Source organism: Schistocerca gregaria, chromosome 2 (genome assembly GCF_023897955.1).
Source record: "Schistocerca gregaria isolate iqSchGreg1 chromosome 2, iqSchGreg1.2, whole genome shotgun sequence".
Taxonomy (NCBI): Eukaryota; Metazoa; Arthropoda; class Insecta; order Orthoptera; family Acrididae; genus Schistocerca; species Schistocerca gregaria.
Window position 1 is genome coordinate 654,770,260 of NC_064921.1, and position 23,250 is coordinate 654,793,509.

The 23,250-nt window shown below is 38.6% G+C and overlaps 1 protein-coding gene across 4 annotated transcripts in view; it reads right to left on the minus strand.

The window, feature by feature from the left end:
- Positions 1-23,250, minus strand: part of LOC126334689 (uncharacterized) — a 405,460-nt gene that overhangs the window by 219,543 nt on the left and 162,667 nt on the right. For 2 of the 4 annotated variants that reach the window (XM_049997173.1, XM_049997172.1), the window contains exon 15: positions 13,019-13,063. The exons of the other annotated variants lie outside the window; for them this stretch is intronic. In XM_049997173.1, coding sequence (XP_049853130.1) covers positions 13,019-13,063 — 45 coding nt within the window. The remainder of the gene's footprint in view (positions 1-13,018; positions 13,064-23,250) is intronic. 4 annotated transcript variants of the gene reach the window in all.

Genomic DNA, 23,250 nt, shown 5'->3' on the forward strand with positions numbered 1-23,250 from the left:
GAGACCTTTCCAGCTGCTAGATCAGTCACGATCATAGCTTTAATGACAGCATTTCGCATGGTTTTAATCTATGAGCAGGTATGATTATAAAAGTTAATCATAAACACAATGTTTCTATTTTCTGTTAAAAATGGCAGTGAACAGGAAAACAAATCCACACATTTTCACACCAAAGCTTAGCATGTTCTTTTTATAGTTAGTTTAGCAGAAAATGTTTATTGTATAACATGTCTATTCCTCCAGTGGTTTAGGCTGCGCATTGTCTGTCAGTCAGTCTGTCAGTCTTCAAACACTGTCTACACTCTATGTCAGTTTAATTGACTCAATGATCATGAAGTTTGCCTGTGCTGCACATACGTCAGCCGATGTTTCGACATGTCATTGGTGACACTTTTTCCAAAGAAAGAAACCCAATCTCTCGTCCTTCATTTCCATTTAAAACAGTAAAAAAGTCAAGATCCAGGCAAAGTTCCGTTCCTACAATGCCACATGAGGTACCTGTTTGAGCACCAACGAAGACTGATGTTTGGAGGAACCAGGATAACCAACCAGTATGTTTGCACTGCGGACGACTGGGACATGGGGTGTGCTATTGTTGAGAAAGACAGCTGATATTTGATGATGCCCGCGCCAGAACACAGCAGACCGATGACAACTCCAGGACGACAAAGATGAACAAGAAGATGTGGGTGCAGGACGACATAGGTCACCATCGCCGCAAGCTAGCCACTGGAGAGGATGCTTCCCAACATGTAAATCAAGGTCTCCATCACTATTTAGAAGCTCCAGACGATTCCCTAACTGCCGCAACCTGGAAAACTAAAGAGTGCGTCCTTCCTTGGAGGTGACGCCGCTGAAGAGAAAAGTCCTCCACCATTGATCACTACAAAAATGATAGGAAACTATGTTGATATCCTCACAGATGACCAACCAGCCCAAGCTCTTGTGGACTCTGGAGCATCAATTCAGTCATTTTGGAGAAGTACCATCACCAGTTGCACAAAACCGTATTTGTTGACAGCAAAACACCTCTGCTGAAGGTGGCTAATGGGAAATATGTAAAACGTACAGGTAGATGTGTCTTTCGTGTGAGTATAAGTGGCCATACACAGCCCTTAGAATTCAACGGCTTACAAGACTGTAGTCATGATGTCATTCTCGGATGGGACTTTTTAAATGCTTCTCAAGCAGTTATAGATTGTGATCGCTCAAAGATTGTGCTAGATGAGATGAGATGAGATACTGTGGACAGGAAAATGTGTGTCCGCTTGTGTGGAGGCTATGTGTGCTGGATGAAGTGATAATTCTTGCAGTCAGCACTAGAAAGGTAGCTGTCATGTGTCCTACCATGCATCAACCCATGGATCTTGTAGTGGAATGTAAGAGAAGCATACTACTGAAGAATAACTTGGTCACCCCAGCCTCTGTCGTCTCGTTTAAGAATGGATTCGGTGAATTGTGGATAGTTAACTGTTGCCGAGAATTGCAGATCCTTCCATAATACATGTGTATAGCAAATGCTGAGCCGTTAATTGCAGAACAGCTGAGCGTCATAGAAAATTCCCATGCCGAGTCTGTGGGCGAAATTAGCACTACCACTATGAGACAAGATCTTCTAGCTCAACTATCACCAGATCTCACTAAGGAACAACAGAAGAAGCTACTTGCCATTCATCAAGAGTTCTCTGAATGCTTCAATCCACAGGTGAAGAGCAAATTACACAAATCAACAGTGAAGCACCGGATTAGCTCTGGAGACGAGCAACCAATAAGCCACAGAGCATACCGTGTGTCAACAATGGAACGTCGAATAATTCGCGACAAGATAGAGAAAATGATGAAGAATGACATCATTCAGTCTTCGCAGATTCCATGATCACCACCAGTGGTTTTAGTCAGGAAGAAGGATGGCAGTTGGTGCTTTTGTCTGATTACAGGAAGCTTAATAATGTAACTAAAAAGGACGTTTACCCTCTTCCACGAATTGATGATACACTAGATTGTTTGAAGGGGGCTAAGTTTTTCTGAACCATGGACATGTACTTGGGATACTGGAAAATCAAAGTAGATGAGGCTGATTGTGAGGAAACTGCATTCATCACCTCTGAGGGCCTGTATTAGTTTAAGGTAATGCCATTTGGTTTGTGTAATGCACCAACAACTTTTGAACGAATGATAGATAATCTTCTAAGGCACCTGAAGTGGATGATGTATCTTTGTTATTTACATGACATTATAGTGTTCTCAAAGACATTTGATGAACACATAAAAAGACTGAGGGTGGCTCCAACAAGCTGGACTGAAACTAAACCCAAGAAAGTGCCTCTTTGGAGCAAAAGAAATCAAAATACTTGGGCACCTTGCGTTAAACGAAGGCATGTGACCAGACCCAGAAAAGGTGAGATCTATAACGGAATTTCCTATTCCTAAAAGTATTAGAGATGTGAGAAGCTTCCTCGGATTATGTTCTTATTACCATCATTCTATCAAAGACTTTTGTATCAAAGCCAGGCCACTCCAAGAGTTGTTAAAAGCTGATGCTAAATTTATCTGAGGTGGTGCTCAACAAGATTCTTTCGATGTGCTGCGAAAAGCTCTGATGACTGGCCCTGTACTTGGTCTGTATGATGAGAGAGCACCTACAGAACTATATACAGATGCCAGGGGATATGGGATCTGTTCTGGTTCAGATTTTGGATGGAAAAGAGAATGTTATGGCCTATGCTTCTAGGACACTTACAAAAGCTGAGAGAAACTACTCGACTACAGAAAGAGAATGTCTTGCTGTGATCTGGGCTATGTGCAGATTTCGACAGTATCTCTATGGACGACCATTCACAGTTGTTACAGATCATCATTCACTTTGTTGGTTGACAGGTCTTATGGATCCAACAGGACAACTCGCCAGGTGGGCACTAAGTCTTCAAGAGTTTGACATTACCATAGTGTACAAAAGTGGAAGAAAACACCAAGATGTCAACTGTCTCTCAAGAAACCCTGTGCAAGACTTTGAAGAAGATAGTGGCTGTCTCGCTGCACTCCAGGATCTCTCTGCTGAGTGGAAGAAGGACGCCAAGATATCTCAAATTATGCTTGCCTTAAATCGATCAGAGGATGTGAAAGGACAATTTAAGGTAGTTAGTGGATTACTTTGTACGAAAAACTTTGATCCATTTGGAAAGAGGTGGCTACCAGTGATTCCTAAACACATGTTCTACAGAAATTCCATGACACACCTGAGGCCAGACATTTAGGATTTATTAAGATATATGATATGATCTGCAAGAGATTTTTCTGGTCAGGTTTATTTAGGAGTGTCCGTCACTATGTGTCGCACTGTCGAGAATGCCAGAGGAGAAAGGCAGTTCTTCTGAAACCACCTGGCTGACTCATACCAATCCCACCAGCCGAAATGTCTTTCCAGCCTTTTGGGATTGACCTCCTCGGGCAATTACCAATATCTGCTAGTGGCAAAAGATGGATTATTGTTTGCACTAATTATCTGACACACTATGCCATTACAAAAGCCATGAAAACAGCCGAAGGTTTTGAGGTAGCCAAATTCATCCTAGAAGACATTGTATTAAAACACGGTGCCCCAAGGTTGTTAATTATGGATCGAGGGAAAGTTTTTCAATCGAATCTTGTGACAGAGATAAACTGTCGGTGCAACATTACACATCACATGATGACTACCTATCATCTGCAAACTAACGAGCTTACTGAACACCTTAATAAGGCCTTGGCAGACATGCTATCAATGTTTGTCAATGTTGAACAGTACAACTGGGATGAAGTGCTACCTTTCGCGAAGTTTGCCTACAACACTGCCAAACAAGACACCATAAGATTTACGCCATTTTTCCTGGTGCATGGGTGTGAGACAACGATGATGATGGACACTGTGTTTCCGTTACATCCTGATGTTGTGGACGATGACTGCATCGGGCAGCTGTTAACCAGAGCTGAGGAAGCTCGGCAGTTAGCTCAGCTCCACACGCTGCAGGCTAAAGAAAATGACTGCCAAAGGTATGACGCGAGCCACCACCCTGTTGTCTACCAGCCCGGTGACCTCGTCTGGATCTTCACTCCTGTTCAGAAGGTTTGTTTCTCTGAGAAGCTCCTCAGGCACTACTTGGGCCTTGTAAGGTTGTAAGACAGTTGTCTGATGTTACTTATGAAGTTGAAGATTTCGACCCCAACACAAGATGAGGTGTTGCTCAGACGGCTAGTCAGTTCTAAATGAAAAAAGGAAGATGAAAGATGGTAGGAGTACATAACGAGGTTTCATAAACGAAAAGAGCTTGAAGGCAATATTGTAACAGCATAATAAGAATGCAAGGACCTGTCAGTGACATATTACAGAGGACCATTAAGAAGATTAGATCCAGGATGCTGTTGATGGCTTCAAATGAGAATTTGTAAAGTACCATGTTACTATTTCTCAATGAGAAGGCGTAATGCCACTATCTGTGAGTATGCAGTATGGTGTACAGATTAGCAGTGTTAGCTGGCATGCTGCATGTTATCAGTTCAAGCTCAACCACCAACAATTATTTCTTATTTAATATTTATCATTTCTGGAATGTTCTTGACATATGTTATGTTTGTAATGTTTTGATATTCTGGAATACTCAGTGTTTGTATAAATAGCTCCACTCTCCATACATGAGTTCAGTTCTTTTATGTTGCAGCTGTATGTTGGTGTCAGTCACAAACGTGTCTTCAGTGTTCTTGCTATACTTCACTGATGACACAGACTTTGGTTTGTAGTTGACTGGTGTCGATGTGACAATATTGTAGAAAGGAAGAGGGAGCAGATGAAGATAAGAGGAAAGGTATGATACTGTGAGAAGAATGTGACAGAGCACAGAAAAACCTAAGTCCCCTGGAGCAGACAGCATTCCCTCATAATTGTCGAGATCCTGGAAAGAGCCAGACAAAAATTATTCCACCTGGTATGCAAACAATATGAGACTTGTGAAATAATCTCACACTTTACAAACAATTCCAATTCCAAAGAAAGCAAATGCTGACAAGTGCAAAAATTAGTGAACCACCAATTTAATAAGCAATGACTGCAAAATACTGCTACAAATTATTTACAGAGGAATGGAAAAACTGGTAGAAGCCAGCGACAGGGAAGATCAGTTTAGGTTCCAGAGAAATGTAGGAAAGTGCGAGGCAATACTCGCCCTATGATTTATTTTAGAAGATAGGTTAAAGAAGCGCAAACCTAGATTTACAAAATTTGTAGACTTAGAGATAGCTTTTGGCAATGTTAACTGAAATGCACTATTTGAAATTCTGAAGGAAGCAGCAGTAAAATACAGGGAACAAACGGTTATAAACAATTTGCACAGAAGCCGTACAGCAGTTGTAAGACTCAATGGGCATGAAAGGGAAGCAGTAATTGAGAAGGAAGTGAAACAGAACTGCAGCCTATCCCCAACATTGTTCAGCCTGTACACAGAGTAAGCAGTAAAGCTAACCAAACAAAAATTTGGAAGAGGAATTAAAATTCAGGGAGCAGAAATAAAATCTTTGAGGTTTGCCAATGAGACTGTAATCCTGTAAGACAGCAACGGACTTGGAAGAGTAGCTGAGTGGAAGGAATTGTGTCTTGAAAAGAGGTTATAAGGTGAGCATCAATTAAAACAATGGCAATGGAATGGAGATGAATTAAATCTGGCATTGCTGTAGGGGTTAAATTAAGAAATGAGATGATAAAAGTAGTACACCAGTTTTGCAATTTGGACAGAAAACTAACTCTACTTAGTAGAGACATTATAATATGCAGCCTGGAAAGAATTACTGAAGACAAGGAATTTATTAACATCAAATGTAAACTTAAGTGTTAGGAAGTATTTTCTGAATGTATAAATCTGGTGTGTGGCTTTGTACAGAAGTGACAGGTGGACAATAAGCACTTGACACAAGAAGAGAATAAAAGATCTTGAAATGTGGTACTAAAGAAGAATGTTGAAGATTAGAGGGACAGATGATACTGAATTGAATTGTAGAGAAAAGAAATCTATGGATTGAACTGACCAAATAAAATTTCAGCTGATAGGACACATTCTGAGGTATCAAAGAACTGTCAATATGGTATTGGTGGGAAGTGGGGAGGGGGGGGGGGGGGGGCAGGGGAGATTCTAGAAGGAGACCAAGAATGAATACACTAATCATTTTCAAATGGACATAAGTTGCAAAAGATAGACTAGCATGGAGAGCAGCATAAACCCAATATTTGGACTTAAGACTATAACAACATGCACAATGTGTCAATCAACTACAGGTGAGTGGCTGCATTACAGATTATTTGTTTATTGTTTCAATTCTGGAATGCATGTTGTGGTAATTTTTTATGATTTGTTTCCCTTCAGTCCCAATACCTCGTTTTGTTCTGCCGCTAATGCTGTATTTCTTTTCTAATGAAAAACTTATTCTTCTAATCTATGTTCACTTTTATTTTCATATTTTCTCCTTTTATAACATAATTATGTGCTTTCACCATATCTACCAGTAATTCAGTATTGCACAATTTGACACTGCACTCCAATAGCCAGTTATACCACCAGGTCCTATACTGTTGTCACCTCCTCACTTGATTCTGATACATATTTCTTCCTCTTCTTCTTCTTAACAGTGCCTCCTCATTGGAGGATAGTATTACTGAAATATGTGCTCCATAATTTAAATCCTTTAACACATTTTAAGTATGATAACTGTAAATGCTTGCTGCAAATCATGTCACTGTTTGAATAGTTAGACAATCACGGCACACTTTATTTTTTTTATGCACCTTTAGGCATATTTCACATAAAAAATATTAAAATAAAATTCTCGTACATCTTTATTACAAAACATATACTACTATACAGGTTGTAACAAAAATGCATGACACAAATTGCAGGACACATTCCTCAGATGTAGACAAAGAAATTATGTCATATGAACATGGGTCTGGAAATGCTTTGTTTCCATGTTAGAAGTAATTTTCTGCAACTCATAAATCATGGGAAACACACACGAACAGAACACACCAGCATACCACACGCAACTCTTCCTCACAGGAAATGTTCAATCTGCCCTCTGTGGGCACTGACACAAGCATCAACATTCTGTAATAGTGAATCTTGGATGCGCTGATGTATCCCTGGAATAATGTGATTTCACTGGCTTCCAAAATAAGAGCACAGAGACTCTGAACATCTACTGGGGTTTCATACACAGGACCTTTCAAATGCCCCCACAAATAAAAGCTGAGTGGGTTTAGGCCCAGAATGCGAAGGCCACGCAATTGGTCCATCTCTACATATCCATCTGTCACTGAATCTGTTATGTAGAAGCCGACAGACATTAACACTAAAATGAGGAGATGCTCCATCATGCATAATCCACATGTCTTGTTCCACAGCTAAAGGCACAACTGCTAACAGGTCAGGTAGAATATTATCTTCAAAAGTATGATAACTTTGTCCATTGAACCTTGGTGGCAGAAAGTGAGGCACTAAAACAGTCACCACAATGCTGCCCTAACACTAAGAGAAAATTTTTGTTGATGATGTGCTTCAACAGTTGCAGGAAGAGTGCCTTCAGTGACAATTAACAATCTGTTCTCATTGAAACAATACCTCATATGTGAACAGCACTACTGCACTAAAACTAGGGTCAACACGTTGTTGAATAAACCATTCACAGAAGAGTACTGGTGCAGGAAAACAGTTGCTGATAGTGCCTGCACATGCTGTAAATGGCATGGATACAGCCAGTCCTCGTGTAAAACATGTTAGATTGTCAACATTCAGTGTTGCGGCTACATGTCTTGTACTAACAGTACGGTCATTGTCAACTGCATGAATAATTGCCACCACCAATTAGGGTGTCTTCATTCTTCTATGCCTCCCCTGTCGTAAGTATCAGGCTAAAATGTCCCATATTCCCTAAGTCAACAATCAATGGCTTCAAAGTTTACCTGTTGGGGCACCTTCGGTCTAGAAATCTCTCCCGGTATGAAGGTTGAGTGCGAGCACCGATGTTGTCAGCTAATCCATACAACAAACGGGCATCTGCCATCTCTGCATTTGTGTACACCATCCTTTTGGCGAGCCAAGTCTGTGATTAACTGTACATAGTAACCAGTGTGCTTGCAGTCGTCGTATTGATAGCTGGAACAATTGCCACATGGCAACAAAGGCAAGTAAAACAAAATACTGGCGGCACACAATGTAACTAGATGTCACCATGAGTACATTTCCCCATGACCTTAAGGTTCTGTTCTTGTTTGTTTCCCATGATTAATGAGTTGGAGGAAATGTGTTGTAACATGGAAACAGTGTTTCTACAATCATATTCATATAACATAATTTCTTGATCTGTGTGAGTAATGCCTCCTGAAATTTGTGCAGTACATTTTTGTTACACTTTGTATACAATTTTATTTAACTGCATAGAAAAAAATCTACTCACCAAGCAGCAGCAGAACACACACATAACAGAGGGTCATAATTAGGCAAGCTTTTGGAGCCAGTGGCTCCTTCTTCAGGCAGGAGGGTTGAAGGGGAAGTAAGAGGGCTGATGGAAAAGGACTGAAGAGGTCTAGGAAAGGGGTAGATTTTGGCTTTTAGGAAAGTCACCCAGAACTACGGGTCAGGGGAGACTTACCATACAGAATGAGAAGGAAAGAGTTTCTCATCACGTGCAGTAAGTCTCCTGTGACCTGCAGTTCTAGGTGACTTTTCTGAAATCTACCTCTTTTCCTAGACCTCTCCAGTCCTTTACTTCCACTCCGCTTCCTTCCCCTTCAACCCTTCTGCCTGAAGAAGGAGCCACTGGTTCTGAAAGCTTGATTAGTTATACCCCTCTTTTACGTGTTGGTGAGTAGATTTATCGTATCCAGTTAAATTATTTTGTCAAAAACTTATTGTTTCTGTAAGCAATTTATATCATGAATATTTCCAAACCAACAGTTTTAAAGAAAGACAGGGCTTCCCACATGCCAGTCCTCTTTACATCACGTCATTTTAATGTAGAAGGAAATCTGAAAGTTCATTTACATAATTTGTGGTTCTTTCTTATTTCAAGCAAATGAAAACATCTTCTGGTCAATTCATCATAGCACATCACAACTTTTGATCTAATTCTGTAATATATACTTCTGTAACTACATTCAACAGCATCTGAGGGAAGATATTTACAGTACCTTTGTAAAAGCTGTGATTACACTATAATAAAACCATATCGTAAACAGACAAAGGAAAAGATAACACAGCATAGCTTAATCTTCACTTACTCTAATGTGTATTATGTACAGATTTACATGGACAAGCTCAATGAAGAATCAGCATTGTGCCTTCCTTCTGTTTTGTCACTGCCTCATGTTTTCTATTTACAAAGTGACATGAGTCACATCATTATCATTTCATTGTTCTTCATGTATATGCAGAAATATTTATTATTATTTCTTTATACTGATGCATGTGAATATTTGTGTTATGTCCTTTTTACCTTAACTATTACTGCAAACATTTACAGAGTTAAGGGGGGATGTAATGGAGTTTGGTCCAAAAAATCGATTTTTCGAAAATGTTATTTTCTTGATCTATATAGTTTAATCTATGTTGTGTGTGAATTTTATCATGATAGCATCTTTAGAAATGCCTTTACATTATTAAATTCATTAACACTGCACAGGTGGCCACTCCCACCTTTTCCGACATTTGGAAAACTACTTTCTTCAGAGGAACTTTGTCAGTGTGAAGGCTATTTTCTTTCGATATCTTTGGCTGACATCTATATCTCTGGCTGACATCTATATCTTCGCCTGAAAACTTTCTTGCATGTGGTTTATTTACGGTTTGGCAATACTAACACATATTAATGGGTGGAAGGTTGAATTCGCAAACCTTTATGTGGAAGTCAAGAGTTTTGCATAATGGGTGGTGGAAAAAACTGTGTTTAGAAAATGGAAGTTTCATGGAAATTGGTTTACCAACATAAAAGAGGAAGCAGCATCAAAAGAAGAACACAAGCTCTCAACTTCAGCATCGAAACTTGGGACAGGAGAATTGTACAGGTGCATGAATGATGTTAAGACATGGATTCTACTGGATTCAGACTTATTGATTTAGAGCTTCTCTGTCAGGCTTTAAAGTTTTCATGTTCATGTGTTAGTTCTAAAAATGCGGACTGCATGATTGTTGTTGAAGAAAGAAGAGTCGGAATAGCTTGTGATTTTAAATTAATTTGTAATTCTACATCTACATCGACACTCTGCAAATCACATTTAAGTGCCTGGCAGAGGGTTCATCGAACCCTCACAATTCTCTATTATTCAAATCTGGTATAGCGCATGGAAAGAATGAACACCTATATCTTTCTGTACGAGCTCTGATTTCCCTTATTTTATTGTGGTGATCATTCCACCCTATGCAGGTCGATGTCGACAAAATATTTTCGCATTTGGATGTGAAAGTTGGTGATTGGAATTTCGTGAGAAGACTCCGTCGCAATGAAAAACGCCTTTCTTTTAATGATTTCCAGCCCAAATCCTGTATCATTTCTGTGGCACTCTCTCTCATATTTCGCGATAATAAAAAATGTGCTGCCTTTCTTTGAACTCTTTCGATGTACTCTGTCAGTCCTATCTGGTAAGGATCCCACACTGTGCAGCAGTATTCTCAAAGAGGACAGACAAGCGTAGTGTAGGCAGTATCCTTAGCAGGTCTGTTACATTTTCTCAATGTCCTGCCAATAAAACACAGTCTTTGGTTAGCCTTCTCCACAACATTTTCTATGTGTTACTTCCAATTTAAGTTGTTCGTAATTGTAATACCTAGGTATTTAGTTGAATTTACGAATTTATATTAGACTGATTTATTGTGTAACTGAAGTTTAATGAGTTCCTTTTAGCATTCGTGTGGATGACCTCACACTTTTCGTTATTCAGGGTCAACTGCTACTTTTCGCACCATTCAGATATTTTTTCTAAATCGTTTTGCAGTTTGTTTTGATCTTCTGATGACTTTATTAGTTAATAAACGACAGCGTCATCTGCAAACAACTGAAAACGTCTGTTCAGATTGTCTCCCAAATCGTTTATATAGATAAGGAACAGCAAAGGGCCTATAACAATACCTTGGGGAACGCCAGAAATCACTTCTGTTTTACTCGATGACTTTCCGTCAATTACTACAAACAATTCATGCGGCTATGAATTTTCATTTTCCTCCTCCAAAAAAACTAACACTGGTACCTATGACAGCAATCTTAGGTTAGCATATGCTCTGAGATGTCTTGGACAGGGCAAGGAAGGAAGTAATTTATTGTGTGGTTTTCTGAACATGCCTTTTATGCAAGGTTTGAAAAAATACATGAAGAAATGTCTGATGCTGTATGCGATACTGCCAAAGTTTCTATGACGAAAGCAGTGCAGGAATTGGTGGAAATAAACCAAACAGGAAATAGATCCTGGGGTACACGTTCATGATGAATCTCCTACAAATGTTACTGAAATGTGCGAGTCTGAAGATGGGATCTGGATGAAAAGGGGTCACACATCTCTGAGTGGAGTTGCATCTGTTATTGGAATTGACTCAGTAAATTTTTAGATGTAGAAATAATGTCTAAATACTGCCACCAGTGTGCAACAAAGAAAATGTCCAACAATGAAGATAGTGAGAAACTGTGGCAAGAAAGGATGCAGAAGCATGTTCTAAAAATTAAAGCAGCTCAAGTGGAGGCATGGAGGCTGCTGCAGTTGTGAGGATGTTCTACAGATCTGAGGACCAGTATGGTGTTCAATATACTAAATACCTTTGTGATGGGGACTACTACTCATTCAGAACTGTAACAGATAAAAATCCATACAATACAAAAATAGAAAAGTTGGAATGTGTTGGCCACATCCAAAAGAGGCTTGGTGGTAGGCTTCATTGCTTGCTGAAAGAGAAGAAAGGTGAAGTACTTGAGGATGGAAAACCACCACAGACAGGCTTACTCTGAAAGAAAATGATTCTCTTCAGTTATTTTATGGGAGAGCTATCAGGAAAAACACACATCATTTAGAGGCAATGAGGTGTGCTGTTTGGGCAATTTTTTCCCAAAAACTATCCACTGACCAGCCTGGTCGATTAGCTGTGTAGTCTAATGCACTGCTTTCTGGGTGGGAAGGCATGGTGGTCCTTAGCATGAATCTGCCCAATGGATTACTACCGAGGTCTGCTATGCCGGCCAGTGTGTGAATGGTTTGTAAGGCAGTTTTCCATCTGCCTTGGCGAATTTGGGCTGGTTCCCCTTATTCTGCTTCAGTTACATTATGTCGGCAATTCCTGCGCAAACACTATCTCCACATATACGTACACCATAACTACTCTACCACGCAAACACTGGGTTTACACGTCTGGTGTGAGAGGTTCCCAGAGGGGTCCACTGGGGGCCGAACCACACAACCACCTTGGGTTTGGTGTAGGGCCGCAGTGGGGTGAATGGACTGCTGTAGCCTGTTGTGGGGTTGTGAACCACTGAGGGATATTGCAGGGACGAAGCCTCTCTATCATTTCTAGGTCACCAGTTCCATACAATACAATACAATCCACTGACCAAACACCAATGCCCAACCTGTGTCTGAAAGACGATTGGTGTAAGTTCAACAACATAAATGAGACATATTCACATAAACACTCATTACCACAAACAGTTATGAATGCAATTAATCTCACATTCAGGTTTCTTGCAAACCTTGATTTATTAAGGAAATGTCTCCACAGAAAGATACAAAATGCAAATGAAAGCTTCAATAATTTGATTCGGATTACATGCTTAAGAAGGACATTCTGTGGACTTGAAGTACTCACAATAGGTGTCTATGATGCAGTTTTATGTTACAATAACATAAATAATGGCAGAATTGAAATACTGAAGAGAGTTGATATAGATCCTGGTGTGTTTATAAAAAAAAGCATTTTACACCATCAATGAGAACAGGATCAAGAAAGCTAACAGATCAGTGTCTTACCTGCAAATACAGGCCAGGCAGATTCGAAGAGGAGAGAAGAGAAACCTGGAGGATGAGGAGTATCAGTATGGAACATTTTAAAATTGAGGTAAGCTTATTAGATGCAGAAGTATGAGAAGAAAATCTTTGAACCTCATTTTTTTGGTTTTACATTTTTTACATTCTTAGAAGCTTTTTTGCAAAAAGTGCATGCACTAATGCAATGAAAATTTCAGGAACTGTTTGCAATGTGTTGCTGTATCCCTGTAACTAAAAACTACAAGATCGTGCAATTATATTCTGATTATTAGATGATTGTATGTAGAAAAAAAGTTAATTTTGGGTGTGCAAAATTGAAGACTATGTTAATGATACAATTTGTTCCATAAATTAATAACTGTAGTTCTATGGTCTTATAATCTTCTCAGGACACCACAATAAAATTTTCAGATTTATTGCATAATTAGAATTTGAGTTATGCTTTTTACAAAAAGACAATAAAAAATTAAGAATTCAAATTTATGGCAATATATTAATCCTGCATATTTTATTTTATTTTTCCTTTAAAACACAGCTCTTTTGCTTAACACAGGCAAAATTTTAGATTTATACATTAATAAATTTGGCTGTAATGATTTTTGAAATAAACTTTTACATTTTCTGTTACATCCCCCTTTAACACCATCACTTATATGGAAAATTGTCTTAAAGCAAATCTGTAATTCATTTTCGTAGCGAATGTATGTGTGACAATACTGTCACAACGATAATAATTTCATACAATGACTTTCTACAATATATGAACTCACATAATGTAACAAAACAGTGAAAGACAAGAATGTATTTCATGTAATTCCTTCAATGTTCAAAGGTGATTTTTGTAGTGCATTATATAAATATGCAAATGATCATATCTGTGAGGGAGAGAGAATTGGCATTGCTCTGAGTAGTGAAATATTTTCTACTCTGACCTGTGAAATGAATGTTACCAAGTGATTTATTGCTAAATGTTTCTGTGACCTACTGTGTGTATCATTTCTTATATAACTAAGTTCTCACTCTCTAATTATAATTATCCCTCTACATCTACGTGATTACTCTGCTATTCACAATAAAGTGCCTGGCAGAAGGTTCAATGAACCACCTTCAAGTTGTCTCTCTACCCTTCCACTCTCGAACGGCATGCAGGAAAAACGAGTACTTAAATTTTTCTGTGCGAGCCCTGATTTCATTTATTTTATTGTGATGATCATTTCTCCCTATGTAGGTGGGTGCCAACAGAATGTTTTTGCAAAAGGAGGAAAAAACTGGTGATTGAAATTTCACGAGAAGATCTTGTCGCAACGAAAAACACCTTTGTTTTAAAGATTGCCACTCCAATTCACGTATCATGTCTGTGACACTATCTCCCCTATTTCACGATAATACAAAATGAGCTGCCCTTCTTTGTACTTTTTCGATGTCATCCATCACTCCCACCTGATGCGGATCCCACACCACACAGAAATACTTCAGAATAGGGTGGACACGCGTGGTGTAAGCAGTCTCTTTAGTAGACCTGTTGCACCTTCTAAGTGTTCTGCTGCTGATTCGCAGTTTTCGGCTTGCTCTACCCACAATATTATCTATGTGATCGTTCCAATTTAGGTTATTTGTAATTGTAATCCCTAAGTATTTAGTTGAATTTACAGCCTTCCGATTTTTGTGACTTACCGCGTAATCGAAATTTAGCTGATTTCTTTTAGTACTTATGTGAATAACTTCGCACTTTTCCTCATTCAAGGTCAATTGCCACTTTTTGCATGATACAGATATCTTATTTAAATCATTTTGCAAGTCATTTTGATCATCTGATGACTTTACAAGACAGTATATGACAGCATCATCTGCAAACAATCTAAGATGGCTACTTATAATTATAGTTACTGCATGATACTCGGTAATAAGTATTCATAAATACTTCACTGTTCCACTCTACATTCATTCCCACACACATTCACACATAACTACATTTCTTGTCAGTGAGGTCCTCCTGGTACCTACCATCACACTTATATTTATTTTCCTCTATTAATTGAGGTGTGGATTTGATTCATTCACTTAAACCCCTTATCTTTAAATAAAATGACTACTAAGTTCGTTAACTACCCACAGGTCAGCCAGCATAACAAGCATACTTCAAACATTTTTGAGCAGAGTAGCTTACAAATTGTTCCTTCTTATACTCCTGAAATATCACATGTGTCTTGCAGTGTCCCCACCAGTACTAAAATTCTACTTACTCCTTCGAAACTGATATTAGTGAGCTCTTGCGTTGGTCTTCATGTTGTAGGCTTATACTGTCCAACATGTCATATTCTTCATTACTATACTTACATTCTGATGATTTTATTCAGCAAATTAAATTGCTTCTACAGTATTACACATGCTGTATTCATAGTGGTCTTTATACTAGTCATGTTTTGGAGTGGTACTTCTTGTTGCTACATTTGTTGCTTATAAAGCTTTTGTAACTATTTATACATAATAAAGATTTGGGTGTATTGTAATCTAGCATAGTTCAGATTTCATGTAGAATAGTTCTCTTCTAAGCCATTATGATAAGAATCTAGTATACCTTGGGTTGCCGTGTAAGAGTTCTTTTGTAAACAATCACACTCTGCACTTAGTAAACGTAGTTAGTTAGTTATATCCTTATCATTTTTTCTGTTCCTATCCTTTTTTATTCCTAATCTCAAAACTAATATTTACATCTGTATATTGTCTCTGTATTGCGTCCCTCATGTCTTGGTCTTTATTGTGACATAAAAGATACTTGTTTCAGTGCTGCATGACCCACTATCACCATCATTCATAGTCAAGGGAACAAATGCAGCTGATTGCTGTTTTCTGGTGGTGATGTTGGAATAGCACTATTAATTCTACCACCACAACTATATGCACTGCATGCTCTATATCAGTTTGTGTCCTAGTTTCTCTTCCTTGTATTGGACCAGTAGTTACTGGTCTGTACTCATTACAGTTACACTACTTGGTCCCTATGGTATGTAGGATCTGGCCACTCATTATATCAGTCTCTTTTGTTTGAAATTTGTGGGTCCCATTGGCTTGGCTTGTACGAACGGTCATCTCTCGTTTGATCACCACTTTTCCGACTATTACCGAAATTTGTATGCCTGTTATCTGGTGATGACATGCACACTTGCAGCTGTCGTGGTTGTTGTTATTATTAGGTTGGTTGTTCCCATTGGTTTGAATTTTCAGTGGCCATTCAAACTGTCGCCTTGACTTGGGTCACCTTCATCTGTGTAATCTACGGAGTTCAACGATGAGAGAAAATACTCTAGGTCTGTCTCAGATACAGTGACCAACTTCTCTCATAAATTCAAATGCAATCTAGTTTTCAAGATCTTTTAACACGTATGAATGTGAGACAGGGATACTTGAAGAGTCTCTCATGCCAATACTAATGTAAGAACAGGGTCCTGTTCTCTACGAGTGTGGTACTGGTATGTGTTGCAATGGGGGGTATCTCATTGTTTTGCCATTGGCATTGTGATTATACATGCTGAAATCTCTTTCAGCGGCATCACGAATTTGCAGAGGTGAAAAGGTATTTTGTCTTTCAATTGCTGAGTGCTCTTGGATGTTTCCTGTGTTAACAGTAGCTGTTTTGTTCAAACGAACTCTGCCAGTGGAAAGTTCAGAATGAATTTGTTGTACAGAAGCTCTGACATCTGCCTCTACATTAGTAATGATTTTACCTTCCTTTTCGAACATCAATTTTTTGATTTTGTCTCTGTTCATTCGATGCTGCATTACAAATTTTTCCATGAGTATGGTGTCATTGTTGAATGCCCCACTTCTGTGCTGTCATACAACTTTATGTCAATGTCATCACATTTTTGTTGTAGTTTCATAAACCCAACGTCTTCTGACAGTTTTTCAATTCGTCGTGGAGTTCATTGCAAACTGAATGTCACAACAAAACATCTGCCTGAATTGTAGATCAATCTGTGCTAACATGTCATGTGCAGTTTGCTAATTATTTTGCTTTTTGTCGGCTCATTTAATCTACCAGTAGTTTTATTTTGTTCTTTGAGTAGCTGTGAAAATTATTGTTTGTTGACATTTGTCATGCCCTTTCACTGTAAACATTTTTTGTTCTCACAGCATCGAACTATTGAACAATTCAGAGTCAGCCACAATGCCTCTTTCCAAGCTATTAGGTGAAAAAGCACTCTGTGTGAATAACTGTGTCAGCATTTTATCTACTGCCTGCAATGAAAAGTTTCCTAATAAAATTTTTCCATCTATAGTTTCTGTTACATTTAAATCATGGCAGTTGCACACATAGCTGCCATCTTGTTGCTTCGCTGTGTCAGTCATTTCAGTTTGTTCATTCATATTATTTCCTGTTTCTGGTTACTAAAAATATTTCCATTCATTTCATTGCTTTCTTCTGGTTCCATTTTGTTGAATACATATTTTTCACTTACACTAATTATTATTTATGCTATAACACTGAAAATAATCAATTATTGAAAATATAGTGTAAATGGATAGATAAATAATCTACTCGCCACGAGGCAGCAGGGGAACACACTCACAAAACGAATTAATGTTTACAAGACTCCCCTCCTATATTAAAGATACCAATCATTTCCTAGATTGTCTCAAATCCGTTCCCATTCCACTCCCACCACACACCTTGCTTGACACTATTGATGCCATATCCCTCTATACCAACATCCCCCATGTACATAGTCAGTCTGCTGCTGAACATTTCCTCAGTAACGCCCACCTGATTCCAAGTCGATGGCATCCTTCTTGCTCACATTAATCATCTTTATGCTTACCAACAATTACTTCACCTTTGAGGGGTAGACATACAAATAGATCAGGGGTATGGCCAAGGAAACCAGGATGGCTACTTATATGCCAGTGAGCTTTCCTGGAATCTGTAAGTCTTCAGCCCCTGGTTTGGTTTAGATATATTGATGACATCTTTGTCGTATGGACTCATGGTGAGGCTGACCTGTTAAAATTCCTGGAATACCTTATCCCAATTAAATTTCACATGGTCGTATTCCGAATCCCACGTCACTTTCCTTGATGTTAATCTCATCCTCACTGAAGGCCAGCTTCACACTTTCATCCACATCAAACCCACTAACAAACAACAGTACTTACATTTTGACAGATGTCATCCTTTCCACATCAAATGTTCCCTCCCATACAGCCTTGTCATTCGAGGCAAATGTATTTGTTCAGATGCAGGTCCCTTACAGCAATACACCACCACTCTAACTTCAGCCTTCACAGAATCTATTTGTCCCAACAGCCTAGTTCAAAAGCAGATTTTCTGGGCCATCACATTGAATCTAGTACCACTGATTCCATCAAAAAAAATTTTGGAGCACATCACAGTGTTACTCTGGTCTCGAATGTATCAATCAGCTACTTCGACAAGACCATGACTTCCTAAAATCATGCCCTGAAATGAGATCCATTCTGTCTTAGACTTGGCCCACCACACCTGGAGTACCTTTCCGTCACCCAATCTCCACAATAACCTTGTCATACCCTAAACTCCATCTACACCCTTCTCCCTACCCTATGGCTTCTACCCCTGCGACCGTCCCAACTGCAAGACTTACCCTATGCACCCTCCTACCACCATCCATTCCATCCCTGTAACTGGCAAAACATGTACTATTAAAGGCAGAGCCATCTGCGAACAATACACCAATTGTTATGTAAACACTGTTCAGTCTTTTAGATCAGCATGACTAAAATCAGGATGAATGGGTACAAGAAGAGAATGTATAAAGGCGAAACATAATATCCTGTTGCAGAACATGCTGTACAACATGACGGTCATGACCTTGGTGCCTGTTTCACCAAAGTGCCATCTGGATTTTTTCCCCCAGGCACGAGCTTCTCAGAACTCTGCAGATGGGAACTAGCACTACAACATGTCCTTGGTTCTCGCCACCCACCTGGCCTTAATTTATGTTAATTCTTTCCATCTCAGCATTTATTCACAGTAACTACTCATTTGTTCACTCCACTTTAGTTTTCGACATCTTTCATTTTCTGACTTGCCTATTTTTCGATGTCCACCTCCCGCCTCTATTACATACAATGCACTTACCTTTTCACTCTTATTAACTCGTGCACGATATTTTAGTAGTAGTCTCTGTCTTTCATATTACCCTGTCTTCCAGCTTTATTTATTTATTTATTTATTTATTGTTCCATGGGACCAAATTAAGGAGAAGTCTCCATGGTCATGGAACAAGTCAATACATGAAATTATAACACGATATTAGAAACAGATAAAATAAAATATTAAAAACATATTCAGGTGACAAGTATGTTTAAATAAAGAAAATCAACAATGTAACACAGGAATGTGCTTAATTTTTTAGGTCTTCCAGGAGCTCCTCGATAGAATAGAAAGAGTGAGCCATGAGGAAACACCTTTAGTTTAGACTTAAAAGAGTTTGGGCTACTGCTAAGAGTTTTGAGTTCTTGTGGTAGCTTATTGGAAATGGATGCAGCAGAATACTGCACTCCTTTCTGCACAAGAGTCAAGGAAGTGCATTCCACATGCAGATGGGATTTCTGCCTAGTATAAACTGAGTGAAAGCTGCACACTCTTGGGAATAGGCTAATATTGCAAACAACAAACGACATTAAAGAAAATATATACTGTGAGGGCAATGTCAGAATTCCCAGACTATTGAATAGGGGTTGACAGGAGGTTCTTGAACTTACACCACATATAGCTCGAACAGCCCGTTTTTGAGCCAAAAATACCCTTTTTGAATCAGAAGAATTACCCCAAAAAATAATACCACACAACATAAGCGTATGAAAATATGCGAAGTAGACTACTTTTCGTATTGAAGTGTCACTTATTTCAGATACTGTTCTAATGGTAAATAAAGCAGCATTTAGTTTCTGAACAAGATCCTGGACATGGGCTTTCCACAACAGCTTACTATCTATCTGAACGCCTAGGAACTTGAACTGTTCCGTCTCGCTTATAATAGGCCCATTCTGTCTGATCAAAATATTGGTTCTTGTTGAATTGTGAGTTAGAAACTGTAAAAACTGAGTCTTACTGTGATTTAACATCAAATTATTTTCCACAAGCCACGAACTTATTTCATGAACTACATTATTTGATACTGTTTCAATATTACACACAAGATCCTTCACTACCAAGCTGGTGTCATCAGCAAACAGAAATATTTTTGAATCACCTGTAATACTAGAAGGCATATCATTTATATAAATAAGAAACAGCAGTGGCCTTAGCACCGACCCTTGAGGAACGCCCCACTTAACAGTGCCCATTGGGACTGAACATCACTACCACTGTCAATATTGCGAAGAATTACCTTCTGCTTTCTGTTCTTAAAGTAAGAGGCAAACCAATTGTAAGCTACTCCCCTTACTCCATAATGGTCCAACTTCTGCAGTAATATTTTGAGGTGAAAACAGTCAAAAGCCTTCATTAAATCGAAGAAAACTCTTAGCATTCGCAACCTTTTATTTACTCCATCCAAAACCTCACAGAGAAAAGAGAATATAGTATTTTCAGTTGTTAAACCATTTCTAAAACCAAACTGAACATTTGACGGCAAATTATGTGAATTTAAATCCTCCAGTAACCTTGTATATAAACCTTCTCGATAACTTTAGCAAACATCGATGGCATAGAAGTAGGTCTATAATTGTCAATATTATCCCTGTCTCCCTTTTTATAAAGTGGCTTCACTAACGAGCACTTTAATCGGTCAGGAAACTGACTACTCCTAAAGGAAAAGTTACAGATATGGCTAAGTACTGGGCTAACATGCATAGAACAATACTTCACTATTCTTCTAGATACCCCGTAATATCCATGAGAGTTCTTGGTCTTTAGTGATTTAATTATTAACTCAATCTCCCTCTTATCAGTATCATGGAGGAGCAATTCAGGTAACAGTCTCGGAACACTTTTTTCTAAGAGCGCTATATGATTCCCTGTTGGGACTAGGTTTCTATTTAGTTCACCTGCTATATTCAGAAAGTGATTATTAAATACTGTACATATATGCGACTTATCAGTAACACGGACATTCCCACTACGCACTGATTCTATATCCTCGACCTGTCTCTGCAGACCAGCCACTTCCTTTACGACTGACCATATGGTTTTAATTTTATCCTGAGACTTAGTTATTCTATCTGCATACCACATACTTTTTGCCTCCCTAATAACATTTTTAAGCACCTTACAATACCATTTGTAATGGGCTGCTGCATTTAGATTCTGACTGTTTCTAACGTATTGATATAATTGCCACTTTGTTCGACAAGATATTCTTATCCCTCTAGTCAGCCACCCAGGCTGCCCGTTTGTGCTAATACCCTGTTTTGAACGTTCTATCGGAAAGCAACTTTAAAAGAGCACGAGAAAAGTCTTGGAAAAGCATTATATTTATCGTCTACTGTATCAGTGCTATAAACATCTTGCCACTCTTGTTCCTTTATAAGGTTTACAGAGGTCTCTACAGCAACTGGATCAGCTTTCCTAAACAGCTGATGACTATTTTTAACATGTGTTGCAGCACAAAAATCTTTTAGAGTTAAAATTTGTGCATCATGATCTGAAAGGCCATTCACCTTTTTGCTAACAGAATGCCCTTCTAGTAATGAGGAATGAACAAAAATGTTGTCTATGGTTGGTCTACTGTACTCTTGCACTCTCGTTGGAAAGAATACAGTTTGCATAAGATTATATGAATTAAGGAGGTTTTCAAATCTCGTTCTGTGCAGTCCCCAACTATCAGTCTTTCCTTCTCATCCCGTCCAGTAAGTCTCCCCTGACACAGGGTTCTGGGTGACTTTTCTGAACTACATCCCTTTCCCTAAACCTCTCGAGCGCTTTTTCCTTCACCCCTCTTCCCTTCCCTTCAACACTTCTACCAGAGGAAGGAGCCGCTAGTTCTGAAGGCTTGTGAAAGTTAAATCCTTTTGTGTGCGTGTTCCCCTACCACCACTTGGTAAGGAGATTATTTATGCTATGCTTGTTATATTCATTTTCATCAGAATTAATTTTTCGTTGCTGTTTTGTATCTCTGTTTTTCATTTTCTTTAGAGTTTCCTTCTGGGCTTTTGTTTCCTTTCTTTATTTTGTTACTGTCATTTTCTTGATGATCTTGCATCACACAATGAAGGTAATTTACATCATTATTAAGTGAACAATCAAATGTTTTACAATAGTTTAAGCAAATTGTATTTACAAAATTCCCTGTAAAATTACCACTTCTAATGTTAAAGTTGCACTATTTACCAATCAGTTAAGTGTTTTAGGCATCCCTTACAGAAACTGAAAGAACTATGGAAAATAATCTACAAAGATTTTTATACAGTAGTAACATTTGTATGTATTGTCCTTTCTGAGTAATTGTAGGGGCTGATTTTTCTCGAAAAAGTTAAGATCGTCATTTTAGTTCTTTACTGTGCAGTCTTCCAGTCTCTGCAAATTAATTGTGGTCTGGCAAAAACAAATCTTGCATTGTTCCTACACAGATTTAGTGATTGCCTTTTTCACCTTGTTGTGTTGCGAATTCTGTATACTATCAATCCTTTTCTCATATTGGGTTGATAAAGAAATTAGCTGAACAACTTTTGTGCTCATAAACTCTTATATTTTGGAGTATTTATCACAGAGCACTAACATGGTGGATTCATTCAACATGCTCCAGCAATAGCTTATACCGAAGAAAGTAATTAAAAAAATTGAATTCGCCCAATCTTCAACTTTCATTTATGACTTAAAAGGTATTATGATTTCCCAGTTTCTATTGCTATGTACAGCTTACCATAAGTGGTTGCAAAATTATAAAGTTTATTAGCAAAAAAGAAAAAAAACATCTTTCCTCACTCGTCCTTCCTAAATACATTACAGGTTGGAGGGCCCTGTTGACAACTCTACCTACATTCTCAACTGTGGAGGGATCCAGTGGTCTTGCTGGCCAAGGTGGGATCTGGCAAGCATGAAGACAAGCAGCACAAACTCTCACCATGTGCAGACAGGCCTTATCATGCTGAAGTGTAAGCCCACAATGGCTTGCCTCGAATGGAACATAACGAGGCATAGGATATTGCCAATACACTACCGTGCCTTAAGGGTGCTGCAAATGATAACCAAAGGGGCTCTGCTATGAAAAGAAATGGCGCTCCTGATTGTC